The sequence below is a fragment of the Erythrolamprus reginae genome, chromosome Z (assembly GCF_031021105.1).
Source record: "Erythrolamprus reginae isolate rEryReg1 chromosome Z, rEryReg1.hap1, whole genome shotgun sequence".
NCBI lineage: Eukaryota > Metazoa > Chordata > Lepidosauria > Squamata > Dipsadidae > Erythrolamprus > Erythrolamprus reginae.
In genome coordinates this window covers 130,401,300-130,419,764 of record NC_091963.1, presented here as the reverse complement: position 1 = coordinate 130,419,764, position 18,465 = coordinate 130,401,300, and the positions used below count along the sequence as shown (strand labels likewise).

General features: G+C 41.1%; 1 protein-coding gene across 6 annotated transcripts in view; it reads left to right on the top strand.

Annotated features, from left to right (window-relative positions):
• The window catches only part of PPP6R1 (protein phosphatase 6 regulatory subunit 1), a 68,981-nt gene that overhangs the window by 38,508 nt on the left and 12,008 nt on the right, over nt 1-18,465 (top strand). For all 6 annotated transcript variants that reach the window (XM_070730089.1, XM_070730086.1, XM_070730085.1 and 3 more), the window contains exons 11-19: nt 92-156; nt 604-719; nt 1,461-1,546; nt 2,157-2,246; nt 4,167-4,261; nt 9,207-9,264; nt 12,974-13,122; nt 16,086-16,231; nt 18,058-18,220. In XM_070730089.1, coding sequence (XP_070586190.1) covers nt 92-156; nt 604-719; nt 1,461-1,546; nt 2,157-2,246; nt 4,167-4,261; nt 9,207-9,264; nt 12,974-13,122; nt 16,086-16,231; nt 18,058-18,220 — 968 coding nt within the window. The remainder of the gene's footprint in view (nt 1-91; nt 157-603; nt 720-1,460; nt 1,547-2,156; nt 2,247-4,166; nt 4,262-9,206; nt 9,265-12,973; nt 13,123-16,085; nt 16,232-18,057; nt 18,221-18,465) is intronic.

Here is an 18,465-nt window from a genome sequence, read left to right as displayed (position 1 = left end):
AAAACCTTCTAGTCTTTTATTGTGAGGTTAGCATTGGTGTCCCTGTAATTAGCAGGTATTGTATCAATTGTCTCGTATTTTCTCATCATAGTTGCTGCAGAAATGTCGCTTAATCCAAAGAATTTTATCTGCCTGGGAGGAGAATGAGCAGTCTCAGTAAGTAGTTATGATGAAAGTTTAAGCATACTGGTTAGATATTTCTCCTCTCTCTCTCTCTTCCTTCAAAAAGAGTCCCAAGGACCCATATTTTGATCCTTCCTTGCTCCTTCCGTCATGCTTCAAGCCCTGTTGCTTAGTCTCTTCTGCTCATGGTTTTCATGAAGACATTTGGTGGCTTCTTTTCATTTATTATACTCCAGATAGAACTGAACTGTACTTTCTAGCATCCTTCAAATTGGCCCTATTGGCTGGAATTGCCGGGCATTGAAGTATGAAGTCCTTTTCTCTTCCCTGCTTGCAGACCAATTAGAATAGCTTCAACTCATGAGCTCCATAGAAGCACTAAAGTTTCCTTTCCTCTTGTCATTTGCTCATTTCTTTTTTCAACCTATGCAAGTCATACCCACAGCAACCACCAACCTCCATTCCCTCTGTCTTCTACAGATTGGATGGGGGAAGACGCAAGGGCTACATGGGGCACCTTACGCGGATTGCCAACGCCTTAGCTCAAAGTTCTGAGAAGTGGCCTCATTCAAATCTCATCAAGCAGCTCTTAAAAGGTAATGTAAGTGGCAGCTTCAGGGGGGATGAAAATTATGTTTCTTATTCAGGATTATTATGTGTGTGTGTGTGTGTGTGTGTCTGTCTGTCTGTCTGTCTGTCTGTCTGTCTAGCTAGCTATCCGATTTTTATGCCGCCCTTCTCCTTAGACTCAGGGTGGCTTACAACATGTTAGGAACAGCACTTTTTAATAGAGCCAGCATATTGCTCCCACAATCTGGGTCCTCATTTTACCCACCTTGGAAGGATAGAAGGCTGAGTCGGTGGCGAGATTAGCTGAAGTACCTTTTTTAGCTGCTAAAATTATCTGCTTTGGGAAACTTTATAAGAGTTTGGTTGCTGCCTTTTAGGAGGGGAAAAATAATAATAAAGTTTTGAGGTGTGTCTCACATGGAAATAAGATCTCTACTACTAAAAGAGGATGTTTCCAGTTGAGGTGGAGATACTAATAGGGCAAAATATGGCTAATATTATGTGTTCTGCAGTATTACATCTTAAAAGACTAGATCAAATTACTGAATTGATATAATTCTGCAAATGTTCTGTGAATTGGCATGGAAATTGGCATGTATTGTTTGCTGGTCATACATGTAGAACTATGCCCTCTTCCCCCTTGTCCCCTCCCACCTCTCAGTTCACAAAGGTTGGGGAGCTCTGGACTAGCTCATTCTTCAATCTATTTATTTGCCTTCTCCTTCCATTCGCCCAGCTTTAGGCCATTTACATTTTCTAATTTTCAGAGATGCCTGAAGAAGACCAAGAACAATGGGAAAAATTTGTCTCGGGACCTTTATCAGAAACCAATAAGAAGAACACTGTGGATCTAGTCAGTTTTTCCTTTTTATGCTTATTGTTATGTTCTAGACTTGGTTCTATATAAAATGTCTGGCAGAGTTATGAAAATCATTCCACCAGAGACAGAGCTACCTTGTCTTCATGGAGGAAAGTATTTCCTAATAATTTCACATTCCACGTACTTTATGTCTAAATTTTAATTCCGTCACAAATTTTACAGGTAGATTTTTCCAAATGGCAAAGCTTGGCTAGTGATCTTTGGGAATTTTATAAGAGAACTACATATTCGTATTTCTAAGAAGGCATTAGATTTCCTATATAACCAGAGGATTAGTAATTTAAGACAGCTGCAGCTATCACAGCTTCAGCCCTGGGTTCCTGGCATCTTTGTCATACTGTTCCATTTAAAATAGCCCATAGTGATTGAGAAGCTAGAACCCAAAGACATAGTTGATGAGGGTGTGGGGAGCATTGTTTAGAAAAGATGGGCTTATTTGGCTAATGTGAGGATCTGGGTCTCTGCTGAGAATTTAATATGTAGAGAATGAGAGCTTCTGTTAAGGCATAGCTTGAACACTGGGCTTTATATTCACTAGCCTTTCAGGAGGAGCCTTGTAACCAATTATTCTTTTTTCCTTCAGGTTAACATGCACAATCTCCACTCATCAAGCGATGATGATGAGAATGATCTCAAGGAGTTCAACTTCCCTCAGGAGGCTGTTCTACAGCAGGCAAGTGGCCTTGCCCATTCCTATCAGGAGGCATTTGTACTTCATACCCCTGATCACCTGTCTGCCATGTGCTTGTTTATTTAGGAACCAAGAGCAATATTTTTAGCTCCGTGGCTAGGTGCCTAAAAACATATTGCTTGCTCCAAAAGTCCTTTTTAGTAGTTTCCCTGTCCCTCTTTCTCTTCCTCTGCAATCAAATGCTGTAATGAAGTAAATAATGAACACATCAGTAACATTGCATCTTTAACTTGAGAGGTCAAGACTCCATGAGGAGTCTAGATTCTTTATTTTGGGATGTTCCTTTCTGGCTGGCGTCCATGTAGAATCCTTAGTTCCTCTGACAAATAGCTTCTCCTCTTTCAGAGGAATGTTCCATCTGTGTTATGAAAGTAGAATGCTTACGCAAGTAGTAGCACCCACCTTGGAGACAGCAATACATGTTCCAGAGGAAAGTTTCTGGAAAAACATATTTATCTCCCTTCCCACTTTTCTCAGCATAATCACCACCCCTGTTCGGATAAAAACATCTTGATATTCTGTTCTTTAATGTAATAATCATATACAATCAGATTCTGGGCATGTAGAAAATCATGTATAACAAGCGCTACAATAAAATATTATAAAACCAACTCTCAAATAAAATAATGTACACACCTTAATATAAAACTATGCAAAAGAAGAAAGGCCATCAGTAGCCAAGTCATTATGTTAAATTTTTATTATATTTCTAATCTTTACATTTTGTGCTCAGAATCAAATTGTTGCTACTTGGAATGAGCCCAAGCCAGATGTTACTGTGTTTCCCCTATAATAAGACATGTCCCGATAATAAGCCCGATAAAAAGTCCTTTTCGGGACATGCCTTGAAATAAGCCCCCCCCCCAACCCCCCTACCCAAATACTTTCTGGGGAAAGGGAAGGACATGCCGGGAGCCTCTCTCCGGTGGGCACTCTTTCGGCCGGGAGAGCAAGAGCAAGCAACAGGCAGGTGTGCGCATACCCCGCGGGACTAGCTCGGCTCATCTGGGCTCTGCATATGTCAGCTTGAAAACTGCTCCTGCCTGCAGTGAAAGGATCGATGCTCGCTTCCTGTTCTTCACAGGCAGGACTGCTTTTCAAAATTCTGCTGAAGGCAGCCCAGAGCAGCCGAGCCAGTCCAGCAAGGGAGGGAGGTGCTGGTGGGAGCCGGAGCCAGAGGGGCAGCGATAGAGACAACTGGTTGTGGGCTGTGGAGTAGGGAGAGCCCAGATGAGCGCAGGGCTTGGAAGGCAGTGGTGGGAGGCAGAGCTGTCCCAAGCCCTGCACTCATCTAGGCTCTGCCTATTCCAGAGCCCACAAGCAAATGTCTCTGTCATCGCCCCTTCAGCTCCACCTCCCACCACTGCCTCCCTCCCATGCTGGATTGGCTCGCGGTCCACCCCGCCTGACCTGCCCCCCCCACCCAAATTCTGCTTGAGCATGAGATGTGTGTCCCACCTGACACATGTACCTCCGTTCAATCAAGCTTGACTGAACCCGTGAGAGTTTTCTTTTAGAAAAGGCTGCCTTGGAAAACAATGCTGAGACGGAGTTACAACTGTCAGGAAGGACATATGTCTCGCAGCTTGGCCCACTCCTGCATCTCTCACCCCCCAATGAGTCACCCCCAAAACAAGGCCAGGGTCATTTGGGAGAGGTCAAAATAATATAAGCCTCTGTTTTATATTCGGGGAAACACAGTACTATCTGTTAGAATCTGTACATAGATCTATTCAAACAAAAGAATTTCCATGCATTCTTAGATGCAACAGATTTAATAATAGTCTGTTGATTTGCAACTGGCTGTATGAATTTAATTAATAAATACAATTCTCACCCCACATTTCCCTTTTGAACTATCTATCATTCATGTTTATTTCCTATTATTACTTTTTTTTATAGGCTTTTGTAGGTTACCAAATGCAACAGATGACTTCATTCATTGACCACTTTGGTTTTCATGATGAAGAATTTGGCGAGCAGGAAGAGAATGTCAAGTTAGTGATGTGCTCACATTCTCCATTGCTTTTCTCCATGCCCTGTTTTTAGACTTCTTTTATCATGCTCTTTGGTGGCTGAGAATTGCCTTGCCTCCTGTCAGAACAATAGCATGGCACAGCTGATTTTTGTCTACTCTTGAAGGGAAGCATGGTTTTAAACAGGATTCAGAAGCAAGACTAAGGCTTTCTAAAGCCCCACATATTAAATTATGTTGCTTTGGCGTGTGTATGCAAAGGAACATCTGCCTGATCTTAATCTCTGCTGATTATAGCTTCCTATAATTCAGTTGTAAATTCATTTATAAGAATTAGATTATTTACTGAATATATTTCAGGAGCATTTAATTTGCATGTGCTTATGCCTGGCCTTTTGTCATAGAATTAAAAAGATGCATAGTCTTGCATCTTGCCTATTTGGTCATTTGTCCCGATAAATAACCCATTGGAGATGTTAGACAACAATCCTCATCTGCACCATCCTGACATTTTGAGCTATATCTGGATCCGCAGCCATTTTGGACTTCTGAATGCCATTTTAAGAAGATGTAATAGACATCACGAGAATGTAGTTGCTGGAGAGGGGTTATCCTGTTCCCAAAATAGTCACGGGAGAGCATAATTATTTACAAAATACGACTTTAAGCCATGGATAGTATAGGGTTTTTTTAAACTTTTAATATTTTAATTAATTGGATTATGTATTGGATTGTTTTTTCACTTGTTGTGAGCCGCCCCGAGTCTTCGGAGAGGGGCGGCATACAAATCCAAATAATTAATAAATAAATAAATAAATAAATAAATAAATAAATAAATAGGGAATGCTCACAACTGGCACTTTGCTTTGTAACATTTTTTAAAAATTAAATGAATTCTTTTAACGTTCTATTTAAAAACCTGGCAGAGCAAAGAGCTTATTGTATGGCAAAGAAGATGCCTTTCTTGGGACCTGTGTCCCAACTGATACGCTGGGAACCATAGGGCCTACAATTGAATTTTAGTTAAGGATGTTTTTTGGTTTTTTTTTTGAAAAAAAGGCAAAGTAATTCCTGCGGATTTTACTGCACTAATTTTTACCCTGCTAATCACAGACTACAGGGGATGGTGCTCATTTCCATTTCAAAGACATTGAGCCAGCACTGTCCAAAGACATTTCTCCAGTCATGTGGCTAGCATGATATCACAGAACGTTGTTATTTTCTCTCTCAAGTGGTGCCTAGGAGGGTTATCTGGAAAGTAAGGTTACAAGGCTCATAGGGAATGCACGCGGGGGAAATTTGGCATTACTGTCGTGTATCGGAAAGACAGCAGAAGAGAACGAGCAGCGTCAGAGGTCAGTAGATCATCGACTGGTGTTAGAGATGAGCGTCCTCATTCCTTTTCCCTCCAAGTGCGAAGTGCGTGCTGTAATACTCTACCTGAACGCTAAGCACATGAACGCTGCCGCGATGGGTGCCCAAGATTTTTCTCACCGATTGCTGAGTTTTGAATTTTTTGGCTGAAGAAGAATGGGCATAGCGCCTCTGCATTGATTGACATTTGTTCTCTGGAGTATGTTGATAAGCCCAGTTTCATCTTTCACCATACAATTGAGAAAAGCCTCACCTTCAATCTCAGAACGGTCAAGAAATTCTTGGGCAGCACTGACTCTGTCAATTTTGTGCACTTCAGTAAGCATCTTGGGTACCCATCGCAGCAGTGTTCATGCCCTTAGCGTTTAGGTAGCGTATTACAGCGCACACTTTGCACTTGGGAAAGAAATGGACTGAGGACGTTCATCTCTACCCTTCATCACGCCAGTCAATGATCTATTGACCATTGGCAATGCTCTTTCTCTTCCACTGTCTTTCCGCTACATGACAGTAATACCAATTTCCCCCACGAACATTCCCCGTGAGAGTTACGTGCCTTGTCACCTTACTTTCCGGATAACCCTTGTATTTACTCATATTTGCATGCTTTCGAACTGCTAGGTTGGCAGGAGCTGAGGCGAGGACAGGAGCTCACCCTGTCACATGGTGCTTGGGTCTCGAACCTGGACTGCTGACTTTTCAACCAGAAGCCCAGCACCCTAACCACTAAGCCATCATTCCTCCCTAACAATGATAGCAGTCAGTTAAAAATACCTGGGAAAAATCTTATCTGGGGAAAGCTATGTAATGTGTTCATTTCACCTCATTGAGACCCTAAACTAGTGTTTGCTTGGCTTTTTTTTGAGAATGTGAGAGGATTTATATGAGTGGTGATGCTTCTATTTTTGCCTTTGCACAGACAGGATTCCATTTCATGAAATCTTTGTGTTTCTTGACCTTTCTGAAAGGGGGAATACAGTGATGCCTCATCTTACAAACGCCTCGTCATACAAACTTTTCGAGATACAAACCCGGGGTTTAAGATTTTTTTGCCTCTTCTTACAAACTATTTTCACCTTACAAACCCACTGCCGCCACTGGGATGCCCCGCCTCCGGACTTCTGTTGCCAGCGAAGCACCTGTTTTTGCGCTGCTGGGAGTCCCCTGAGGCTCCCCTCCATGGGAAACCCCACCTTCGGACTTCTGCGTTTTTGAGATGCTGTAGGAAAATCCCAGGAGGGGAATCCCAGGATCGCAAAAACGGGCGCTCTGCTGGCAACGGAAGTCCAGATGTGGGGTTTCCTAGCGAGGGAAGCCTCAGTGAAATCACAGCATTGCAAAAACACAGAGGTCCAGAGGTGGGGTTTCAAGGACTTCGGTGTTTTTGCGATGCTGCGATTTCACTGATGCTCCCTTCGCTGGGAAACCCCACCTCCGGACTTCCGTTGCCAGCAAAGCGCTCATTTTTGCAATGCTGGGATTTCCCTGCTGGGATTCCCCAGTAGCATTGCAAAAACACAGAAGTCCGGAGGTGGGGTTTCCCATGGAGGGGAACCTCAAGGGAATCCCAGCCGCGCAAAAACGGGCGCTTCGGCTGGCAAAAGGGGTGAATTTTGGGCTTGCACGCATTAATCGCTTTTCCATTGATTCCTATGGGAAACATTGTTTCGTCTTACAAACTTTTCACCTTAAGAACTTTGTCCCGGAACCAATTAAGTTTGTAAGACAAGGTATCACTGTATATTTTATTTATGTCCTATAAGAATACAACAGGAACTTTATTTGAACAGATTTTCCTAGTTCAGCATCCTATGGACAGATAATTGCTTTGAGAAAGTCCATAAGCCGGCAGTAGAGGTTTCCTTTAAAGTTTTGGAAGCCAGGATGATTTGATTCTTGGGAATTGTATTTTATTGAATTAAAGCCCCCCATCGCAAAGGCTCTGGATCCTAGCTTGCTTGCTCAGCTTGCCAAATAACAGAGCCTTGCCTGGGAAAAAAGAGGGGGTGTTTTGATTTCTCAAGTATTTGCTGGTCTTAGCCAAGGCTGTCCAGTCATTCTTATTTTGCCAGTCTGTTTTGTTACGGCAGTTCTAGCAGGATGTTTGATCTGGGTGGCCTAATTATTGAAAGAGGGAGCTGAAGATGTTATTGACAAGTACCTCAGTCTGTCCCCAGGCAGTTTTTTTCCCTTTCTCCAAGCCTCCTGACCTCATGTGTCTGCCTCTCTTTCTTTCTCTCCTTTTTCATTCTCTTTTTCTGCCTATGTGGCCTGCAGCGCTTACTTCCAACGGTTGAAAAGGTAAATGCCTAATGCGCTGCTCTTCTTTTTTAAATACAAAGGTGAGGTCAACAATAACAACACACACACACACACACACACATTATATATATCCTTCCCATCTCCTTACATGCATCCACTCAAACAAATACAAAGATTTCATCTGTGCAATCAGGGAGTATGAAAGATTTTGTAAAAATCATTGTTTGAATATCTTGGGGCATTTCCGTCTGCTTCTTAAGAAATAAAATTAAATGAAACTTATCAACACTATAGCAGTGGTTGGCATGTGATTTCGTGGTTTATGCTCTGTAGCCGCTTTCTTTGAGCTTGGGTATGAATCTGTTCTGTGGCATCTGTTGAACAGCTTCCCTTTCAATGACAGGTGGCTGCACTACACTAAGCTAACCTTGGCTTCTCTAAATAAGCTAAGCAGAGTCAGACCTGGCTAAATGAAAGACCATGAGGAAATTCCAGAATTTAGACTAGGTTGCAAAGTAAAAAAAGAGCTTCCAGAAGAATGTAGTTGTCAATCATATCTTTACTTTATTAAAATGTTTCTTAATATAAGCAGTAGCCTTTACAAATCAATGCACAATTCTAAAACAAAGTTAATACAGTGAACTCTTTTTAATGTACATAATCAAAAATAAAGAATAAAAATTGAGCTAGTGCAAGGCAGTTGGTAAACAGAGTTTGAAATACATTGTATAGCATTGAAAATTCCATATAGAAAATGAAAAACTAAAAACACCTATAAATCTGTGGCCCATATATAAAAGAGGCTGCCAGTTTAAATTTGTTGCAGGAAGATAGATAATATATTAACAAGAAAGTTTTCTGAAAAAAAACCCCAAGTATATGAGAACTAAGAATCCTGCCTAGGAGGGAGACTGTCCGTTGAATGCTGATATTAGGAGTAGTGTTACGTTTATTAAATAGCGGAAAGAATCCACATAGCAGAAATGTAGCTAAGATGAAATCACAAACTAAACTGAAAACTATCCTTTCTCTATTAGCTTTATTGTTTTAGTAACCTTGGACAGGCTATTTTGTTTCCTTTGCATTACAGAGATAACTACTACTGATTTTTGTAGAATGATTTCAACTCTCCCTAAAGTACTTTGGAAATGGGAATTTTACTAAAGAGTTTAGAAAAAAAGGAGGATAAATTCCCATTTGAGCACAGCACACAAACCCCTTTTCCACTCTTTTTTTCCCAAAGTAGGCTTGTGCTGCCCCCATTTTACAATGCAATCCTGATTTCTGATTTTCACCATAGTTTTCACTTTTTTTGTTTTGCTTTGTTTCAGTGCTCCCTTTGACAAAACAGCCAACATCACCTTCTCACTGAATGCAGATGATGACAGTGTAAGTGTCATTCCTTGACCAACATCACAGGGTTGTTTGTTGAGGGGAAAAACAGGAGCAATGAATATCAAACATGTTTGCCACTTTGTCTTTAAATTTAAAAAGGCAGGATAAAAATGTGCAGATTGTTCTCCCCTAACAACCCTAATTTGGATTTGGATTTCCATTGCTAAATGAAGCAATTGTTAGATGAAATATGACATGACTTTGCTGCTCAGTAACAACGCTTAATTAGGCAAAGACTTCATAGTCTGTGGAGATTCTCAATCATCAAGGTCATGGTTGTCCCAAAGGTGCTTTATTCCTGTGCGCTGCTTGGACTGTCCAATCATGTGTTAACTTTTTGTCTGTTAACCGGGGACTGAGTAAGAATTATCCGGCCATTACTCCTTGGCTCCCACTGAGCCCGTTGCTTAGCTTAGTTGAGCCAAGAGGGATGCAAAAAATATTTCTCTATTCAGTTTGGACAACAGACAAGAATTTACTTGGCCCTCAAGATTACCGGTTTTTATTAAGCTTTACATTTATCCGGAACTGGGTGTATGCATGGGATGCTTCCCTGCCACCCTGGGACTTAATAGAGCAAACAGGAAAGCAAATTTTATGATTATTTTCATTTGCATCCCTATTGTGAGATTTGGCTACAGCCTGGATTGTATGCGGGTGTGCCTGTCTGGGGTTCCGGCGGGACCCCATTATTGTTTTGGAATATTGGACAGTGTTGTGTCACAGATCCTGCTCACGTGGCTTTATCATCGGAGTGCGGAATTTGATTTTTTTTAAAAATCTTGCTCCTTTCCATTCGATTCTGGATTCTGGTGTTAGAGGAGCATCTTTGCCAGCCTCCTCTGTGTGATAACACTCTGTTCCTGCTCCAGAGCTCTCACTGCCACTTGAGCTATTACTACCAATTTGCTGTGCCTTGCAAAGCAATCTGGTGATATCTTTATTTCTTACTTATCAAAGATTGTCTTGCTTGTGACTAAAATTAGCACAATGGCGGATAAAGCAAAAAAAGGCGGATCTGCTGATTAAAACATTCCTTCTAAAGACTTGGAGTCCTCCAAATCTGGCCATAAGTCTCATAGATCTGATAAGGGGATTTCTGGGCAGAGTAAGCTTCAAAAAGACTCTTCCAAACAGCATTCTTCTGAGGATAGGGTAGGTCAGAGGCGTGTGAAATCCCTAGAGAGGAATACAAAGATGAGCCAGCAATTTGGCAACTGAAAAGTCCTTGTCTCCTGTGCAGGAGGAGGAAACTGCCACTAGGGAGGGGTCTCCTGTAAATGCTGATTCTGTTAGAGAATTGTCCTCAGATGTGGACCTTGAAGCCCCCATTCTGAAAGCAGCAATTAGCAGGTCTCCAGCTAGGTCCTCAGTTGGCATTAGAATGACTGAATTGAATCAGCCTCCCTTAGTGACCAGGTCTGTACCTTCTGCTACCTTTACCCCAACTGCAGCAGGCCTCGGGGCTAGGGGATCCCAGCCGTTATCTTTATTATTTATTAATTGGATTTCTATGCCGCCCCTCTCCGAAGACTTGGGGTGGCTTACAATATATTTTTTTAAAACCCAGTAAATTACAATAAAATCAATCAAATTAAAATTGCCTAGTTATCTAAAATACCTAATTATTATTAAAAGTCAATCACACCCATTTGTACAGCAGTCATGCAATCATTCTTTGGCCAGGGGTTAAGATCTAATCGGCCCAAGACAACATAAATGGGTCTTAAGACTGTTATAAAAGGCGAGGAGATTGGGGGCAGTACAAATCTCCAGGGGGAGCTGATTCCAGAGGGCCAGGGCCACCACAGAGATGGCTCTTCCCTAGGTCCCGCCAAACGACGTTGTCTAGTTGATGGGATCTGGAGAAAGCCAACTCTGTGGGACCTAACTGATCACTGGGATTCATGTGGCAGTAGGCGGTCCCGCAAGTAATCTGGTCCAATGCCATGTAGGGCTTTATAGGTCATAATCAACACTGTGAATTGAGTCTGGAAACCAAATGGCAGCCAATGCAGACCATGGAGTGTTGGAGAGACATGGGCATGCTTGGGCAGGCCCATGACCGCTCACGCAGCTGCATTCTGCACAATTTGAAATTTCTGAATATTCTTCAAAGGTAAGCCCCATGTAGTCCCATTTACTCCAGGATATTAGTGGATCTCCTTGCATTAGCTATTTTGCAGGGAGTCACTGCAGAATTGCAAAATGGGTTTCTCACCTGATGTCCAGGGGCCTGAATGAGGACATTTGCAGGGTGACAACCTGGATAACTTCAGCGCCATTTGTTAGGCACTATAAAATTGATTGATTTGCTTCAGCTGAGGCGTCATTTGGTAAGAGAGTTCTACCGAGTTCTACAGAGGGTTCATTCCACCTTAGGACCTCTGGACCAGATCTCTTCCTGCCTTTGAGATGCTTGGGTACATCCCATGCTTGGACACTTCAATCAGTGCACAGGAGAATGAATGTTGTCTTATCTGAACGTTCCTTCTATGTATGCTGCAGGTGTTTCCAACCCAGCCAGTGGCCGTTCTGGTCCAGGGTAAGAACTTTGGATTTACATTTAGCTACCTACAAGTCTACATCCTTGTATAACAACTGGCTCAGTGAGGTCTCAGTCGTGGCCGGATATTTCTTACTCAATCCCTGGCTAACAGACAAGAAGTTAACCCCTGCTTGGACACTCCCACAGAGCACATAGAAGGAACGTTCAAATAAGACAATGTTCATTTCAAGAGGCAACTGGACTTTCTTGTCCACACCTGTTTGCATTACTCAGGTGACCATGAGGACATAGATAAACCTCCAAGTGACCTCAACAGCTCTCTAAAAGTTTATAAAAGACCAGTTGTCTGCAAGTAATATAAAACCTTCCATTCTTCAACATCTAGTCAGAGCTGAAGAAACTTCTTGGATGAAATGTCTTCAAAGAAAAAACAAGGCAGTCCAGCTGCCTCCTGAAAAATCACCTTTGGGATACCTATGACCCTCACAGTTCTTCTGCCCTGAACAAATTTTCTGAGTCTGTCGCCCATTGTCTCCTCCCCTGCTGGTTCTGGGTAGCTCCATTTGGCAGATGAGACTACACTACCCCGCTGCCCTCTTGTTGAACTTCCCTCCCCTGCCTGTCTCCCCCTTATCTCTGTTCCTTTGACCATCTGGCACTCCACCAGGTGTCCTACACCTGCTATCCCCAGATGACCTATGCTGTCTTGCTCCTCCCATTGCTGGTCCAGGATCCATTCACTGTGTGAAGGCATAATCTCTCAGGACATGCCTGGTCCTGATGCAGTGGAGCCTCATCTGCTGAAGAAGATTGCTCACTGGACCCAGCTGGGGAAAAGATAGCAGGAATAAGGAGTCAAGGGGGGAGGCATACAAACAGGAGCTCCACAGGTGATGATGGTGGCTGTCTGCGTTGTGCAAGGCCTCACCGGCAGCAGGAGGAAGAGGATGGCAAACATCAGCCGAGGGTGGCAAAAATATGCAGCAATGATTCAGTTATTTTGGGGGATGGAGGCTTACAATAGCTGTAACTTTGAAGACCAGTCATAATTGCCATTTGTTCACCACCATCAAATAGTCATTTAATAGATGGTCATTAAAGTGAGGACCGCAACAAAGACAATAACTGTTATCTATTATCCTTTCTAAATTTGGACACTGCTCTGATGTGTCTCTGCTCTCCACTTCCCTGCAGCACAACAACAACCTTTTTGACATCTGCTACAAGGAGCGGATTCAGCAATTTGACGATGATGAAGAGGCTGATGGTTCTGATGGGGAGGACATCTGGCAGGAGAAGGAGAGGACTATCACTTTGGGCACTTCACCGTCTATGAAAGTCAGGTAGGGGAGAATCCATAGTATTAGCTTCCATCAGTACACTTTGGGCCAACACCCCCACCCCCCATTTCTTTCTTTCTTTCTTTCTTTCTTTCTTTCTTTCTTTCTTTCTTTCTTTCTTTCTTTTCTTAAATACATGTCTTCTGGTAAATAATTCCTGCTTTTATTTTCAAACAGTCACAACTATGCTTGGTTTATTGTGGTTAAACCATCTTCCTTATTTCTTTTTTAAGCTTGCGCATGCTTCTCCTGTTTTTTTATTTTGCATGAAGTACTTATGCATTATCTTGCATGAAGTACATATGCATCTTCCTTGAAATAAGGAAGATGCTGTGTTCTCCCACTGCCTTTGCATGCACACATTTCATTTTCTGAATATGTTTTGCCTCTTAAGGTCAATCCTTTAATCCTCAGCCTTTGGTTAGATAGGTGAAGAATTGTGCAAAATGAAATCAAACAAGGATGTGAAGTAGATACAAATAGTGTGTGTTGCTGGGAAGATTTTTTTTTCTTGCTGGGGGTGTGGAAGGTACATACAGGCAGCCTCTCTCCCATGATCCTTGAAGGTTTTCCACAAGAGGTTTCCATTTTACAGGAATGTCCTTTCCACTCTTGTCTCTCTGTTTCCCTTATTAATCATGCAGAGGGAAAAGCTCTTTTATCATGTTTACCAGCAAACTGCAGGTCATACTTAGACCAGGCCTGAAGAGTGCTTCTTGGGTCCTGTCACACATTCTTGCATGCTGGGGCCTTGTCAGCTGCCCTCTTCTGCAAGATGGGAATGAGCAAATCAAGCTAGACCAGATTACATGAATAGTGTTTAGCATAGCTTAAAGTGCTTAATAATACATAAGACTATTCTTAGTAGCCATGAAATTGAAGCTGAGTGTGCCGTATCAGCTTCTCTGTTCAAGGTTCAGACTTTTAGCTCTTATTACTCTCTCAACTGCATATCTTTCCTCCCTTGAAAATTCTCCCCATTCAAAAAACAAAGAGCAAAAATAGACATTCAATTTTGGAAGCCCCTTTCCCCCTTCTCTCAAGTATGTCTAATCTGATAAATATAGCACTTGTTGCTTCCTATTTTCAAATGGAATTTGTATCACTGAAAGGAGATATTTAGTTTTTAAACCCTTGTTTGATCTTTTTCCTACATCTGATAATACTTCCTATCTTGCCATTATTGTTACATGCAATAGTCTTTGGGGGCCACTCTTTGCCATCTGCCACAATTGTGTGAAACTTGGTTCCAGAATTTCCTATTATGTCTGTTTTCTTGAATTTTGTTGGTTAATCCTTTAGACTTTCTGTAATAATCTCAAATAGTTATATTTTTGTGTTAGATTCTTCCTGCTGTATAACTATAGCAGGGATATGCAATCTGCTGCTACCATGGGGGGATTGGATGATTTATTTTTTAATGTTGTACACTACCAGAGACACCTGTGTGTGAGTTTGAGAAGCCATGCAAATTTGTTTAATAAATAAATGTATATTTATATCTAGGGAATGCATTTTCATTTTCAAAATCAATTTGGGCTCCAAGAATCATAAGAATAGAGTAGAGTAGAGCAGAACTGAATAGAATCAGAGTTGGAAGGGACCTTGGAGATCTTCTAGTCCAACCCCCTGCTCAGGCAGAAATTCTATAATATTTCAGACAAACGGTTGTCCAATCTCATCTTAAAACCTTGAATTTTTGGAGCATTCACAATTTCTGGAGGTGAGTTGTTCCAATGGTTAATTGTTAGGAAATTTCTTCTTAGTCTTAGGTTGCTTCTCTCCTTGATTATTTCCCATCTGTTGCTTCTCATCCTTATTACAGGTGCTTTGGAGAATAGCTTGACTCACTTTACGGCAGCCCCTGAGATATTGAAAAACTACTATCATGTCCCCTTAGTCTTTCTTTTCGTTAAACTAGACATATCCAATTCCAGCAACCGTTCTTTATATGTTTTAGCCTCCAGTCCCCTGATTATCTTTGTTGCTCTTATCGGTACTCTTTCTGGACTCTCAACATCTTTTTTACATCATGGCAACCAACAGTTTATGTAGTATTCCAAGTGTGATCTTACCAAGGCATTATAAAGTGGCATTAACACTTAATATGCCCTTGGTTCTATCCCTCTGTTATAGTGCAGCCTAGCGCTGCATTGGCTTTTTTGGCAGCTTCAGCCCACTGCTAGCTCATATTTGATTGCCCACTAGGACTCTAAACTCTCTCTCACGGTTATTACTATTGAACAAAGTACCATTCATACTATACCTGTGCATTTGTTTTTGCTTGCCTAAATGGAGATCCTTATTTTTTTCACCATTCAATTTCGTTAGATAGCATCCAATATTCAGGTCTGTCAAGATCCTGCTGTACTTTAAACCAATCATCTGGAATAAGATAGGTTTAAGATACAGATTGAGATTGGGATTGATAAATTAAGGATGCTACCGGTATAGAGTTCAGGACTTCTAATTGGTTAAAGCTACTTTTAGTGGTCTTTAGAGGAGGAAATTGGTACATTATACTCAGTTAAGTGGATCAGTAGCTATATTTATACATGGAATTAACCTCAATTTATTGAGCAAGCCTTAGCAGACTGGCTTGCATATATTAATCCAACACCAAACTAAACACATTATATAGTATTGTGATATGCAGCTGCAGAAAAGGGAGTCCACCAGAGTAATGCTGGTTATAGGCAAATGTGGAATTTATTTATTCAGTGTATGGCATATCACATACATGGACTGGCAATATATATTAACATTTCATCTAGATTAGTAGAACACAATAAAATATAAATGTTAAAAAGATCTATCTATGTTCAAATACCAATGTCTAGGCCATCTAACCATTAAACTCTTTATATTTCTTTAAAAAAAATCAGATACTGGACTGGTATATGCCCTCAGCTTATCGCAAGTGTGGAATAACTCTTATTTTATCTGATTTTCTCTCCCTTTTACAGAAGACTTGGTAGCACAGATAGTGAAGATAGTGAAGACTCAGAAGGTGAAGGGGGTGAGGAAGAGGATTCTGGTGGGGGAGATGGAGAGGCCATCCCTGTCAGTAATGGCTGTGGTGAACAAACGGAAGCGGAAAGGACATTAGGAGGTCAGAACTCAGAGATTGGGTTGTTGGGGTTGGTTGATAAGGGGTAAAACAGAAGCAAGCTGCTATCTGCTTGTTTTGGCATCCTTTAATAATGGGATATCAATTCCTCTAGGGAGTAAGGTAAGAATGTTCATGATGTTGCTGCCACCAGCAATCCCTTTTCTGATTTGAAACTCTTGTTCTTATTATCTAAATAGGAGTAGTCCATGGTGTAATATGTAGGAGCAAGAATGAAAGAGCATTTATCCCTTTTAAAAATGAATTATGAAATAAGCATTAAACTACATTGAATAAAGAAACATGCTTGTCATTAATAAAGAATGTTTCAACTTGGATAAGACTTGGCTTACAGCAAAGATGAATGGCGTAAAAATATAATAAAGAAATCTAGGATTTGAAATATTTTTTGCCAGATAATTTTGTAGAAAATATCTAGATTTGATTTTTTTTTATAGTTGTTCACTTTTGCTGAGAGTTACAATTTTTATTATTTTCAAGGAGTATTATCCTAGCCAAACTTGCTAGTTGGCTCTTACAATTTCAGTGATTCTTCTGTCAATAGCTCTGACTTTTCTTTGGCTGAAGATGCTGTTATTTAAGCCATAAGACATATACTTGGCAGTGGCAAAGAGCTTCATTCTCACATGTTCTTCCGCGCAAATCTGCTGATTTGCAGTCTTCTAGTTGAATCCTTAGAACTGTAGCCCTCTCTATTTTAATCTTTTCCTTTATCAGGAATGTAGCTTAATTCTGGTTTAGAATTTTGTTCTTGGGAGCAGAAGTTCCAAGTTCATCCAGTTATAGCTACCTGCTTCTTATGCAATATTTATGTATATTATAAATGAAAAAAGAGGGACAACTGGACCTAATACCACTTGTATTAGAGGAGATATGATATTATGGCACAATGCAAGAAAAATTATAACATTTCTTGAAAAACTATGGACCTATTGTCAAATCACCCCATTTATAACCCCCACCTAAAATATTGTTGAAGTTAAGCTCTCAACTTCCTCATCTCTGGTCATGTTTCCCAAGGTTGCTGGGAATTGACATTTAGCAACAGCAGGAGTATCACATTTTTTCACCTTAATTTATTTCATGGCTAGGAAATAATTTTCTTGAAAGTAAAAGTCTTTTGGCATAAAAATAATTGGTTCTTTAGTTGAGAAAAGGTGATCTGGATTAGGTCTGATCATCATCTTCTCAATCTCTGGACATTATTGGTATAATTGAAGAATGAACATGTAAGGAAATGCTAAATTTAAAAAATGCCTCTTTTCCCACATTGCACTAAGAGCTTTCCAAATAGAGTAGTTTGCTACGTTATTTGCACATAATTGTGTGTCTTGAAACTCTTCTTTTGAAATATGCCTTCTGTTTTTGGCCTCTTGCGAGTCAAGAAACCATAAAACCATAGAAATTGATGGTTATAGTTTCAAGAGAGAACTTGAATTTTAGAACAAAACTTGGTTTGATTTGGACTTTCATCCTAACCTGTATCCATATACTTTGACCTACATGTACTCAATTGGGGAAACCTTCATTTTCATTATGCCAGAGAGAAATCAGCAGTTATGGTAGGATTGCACCCAGCTTTCCCCAACCAGCTGCTCTCCTGATGTGTTGAGACTTCAAGTCTCAAAATTTCCATCCAATAATCCTAGTAACCTCTGAATATTGAGCTATGTTAACCCAGCACATCTGGTGAGCAATAGATTGGGGGCAACTATTATAGCAGTTACAGGAACATGAAATAGAGCTAGTTATTTCCTCTAGTACATTCCAGCACCAGATAAGTATCTCCTGTGCAAATGTCTTTCTAGATCCTAGTTGGGCAGACAGAGCTGATCTGTCCTCAAAGTCTACGAAATCCTCACAGCTGGTGGCAGCTGATACAGGAGCAGCAGTGTGGGACCAACCTAACTCCTGCTCCGGCAAAGACGAGAATTGGGCCTCCTTTCCAGAACCCACTGTACAGCAAGAGAGGTGAGGCTTTGGAAAGCTTAAAAGTTTAGTCATTTGGGGGACTGAAGGGAACATCAATTAGACTTCTGGGACCATTTCCTTCAGGGATATAGGTCTTCTGTGTGCCTATATTGAAGCATAATGGGTATTAAGGGGTAAAATGTATAAATCTTACAGGGCCTTAAATTATCCCATTTCTTATCCCACCCCACCCCACCCCAAAACCCACAAACACACACACACAAACACACACACACATTATGCTT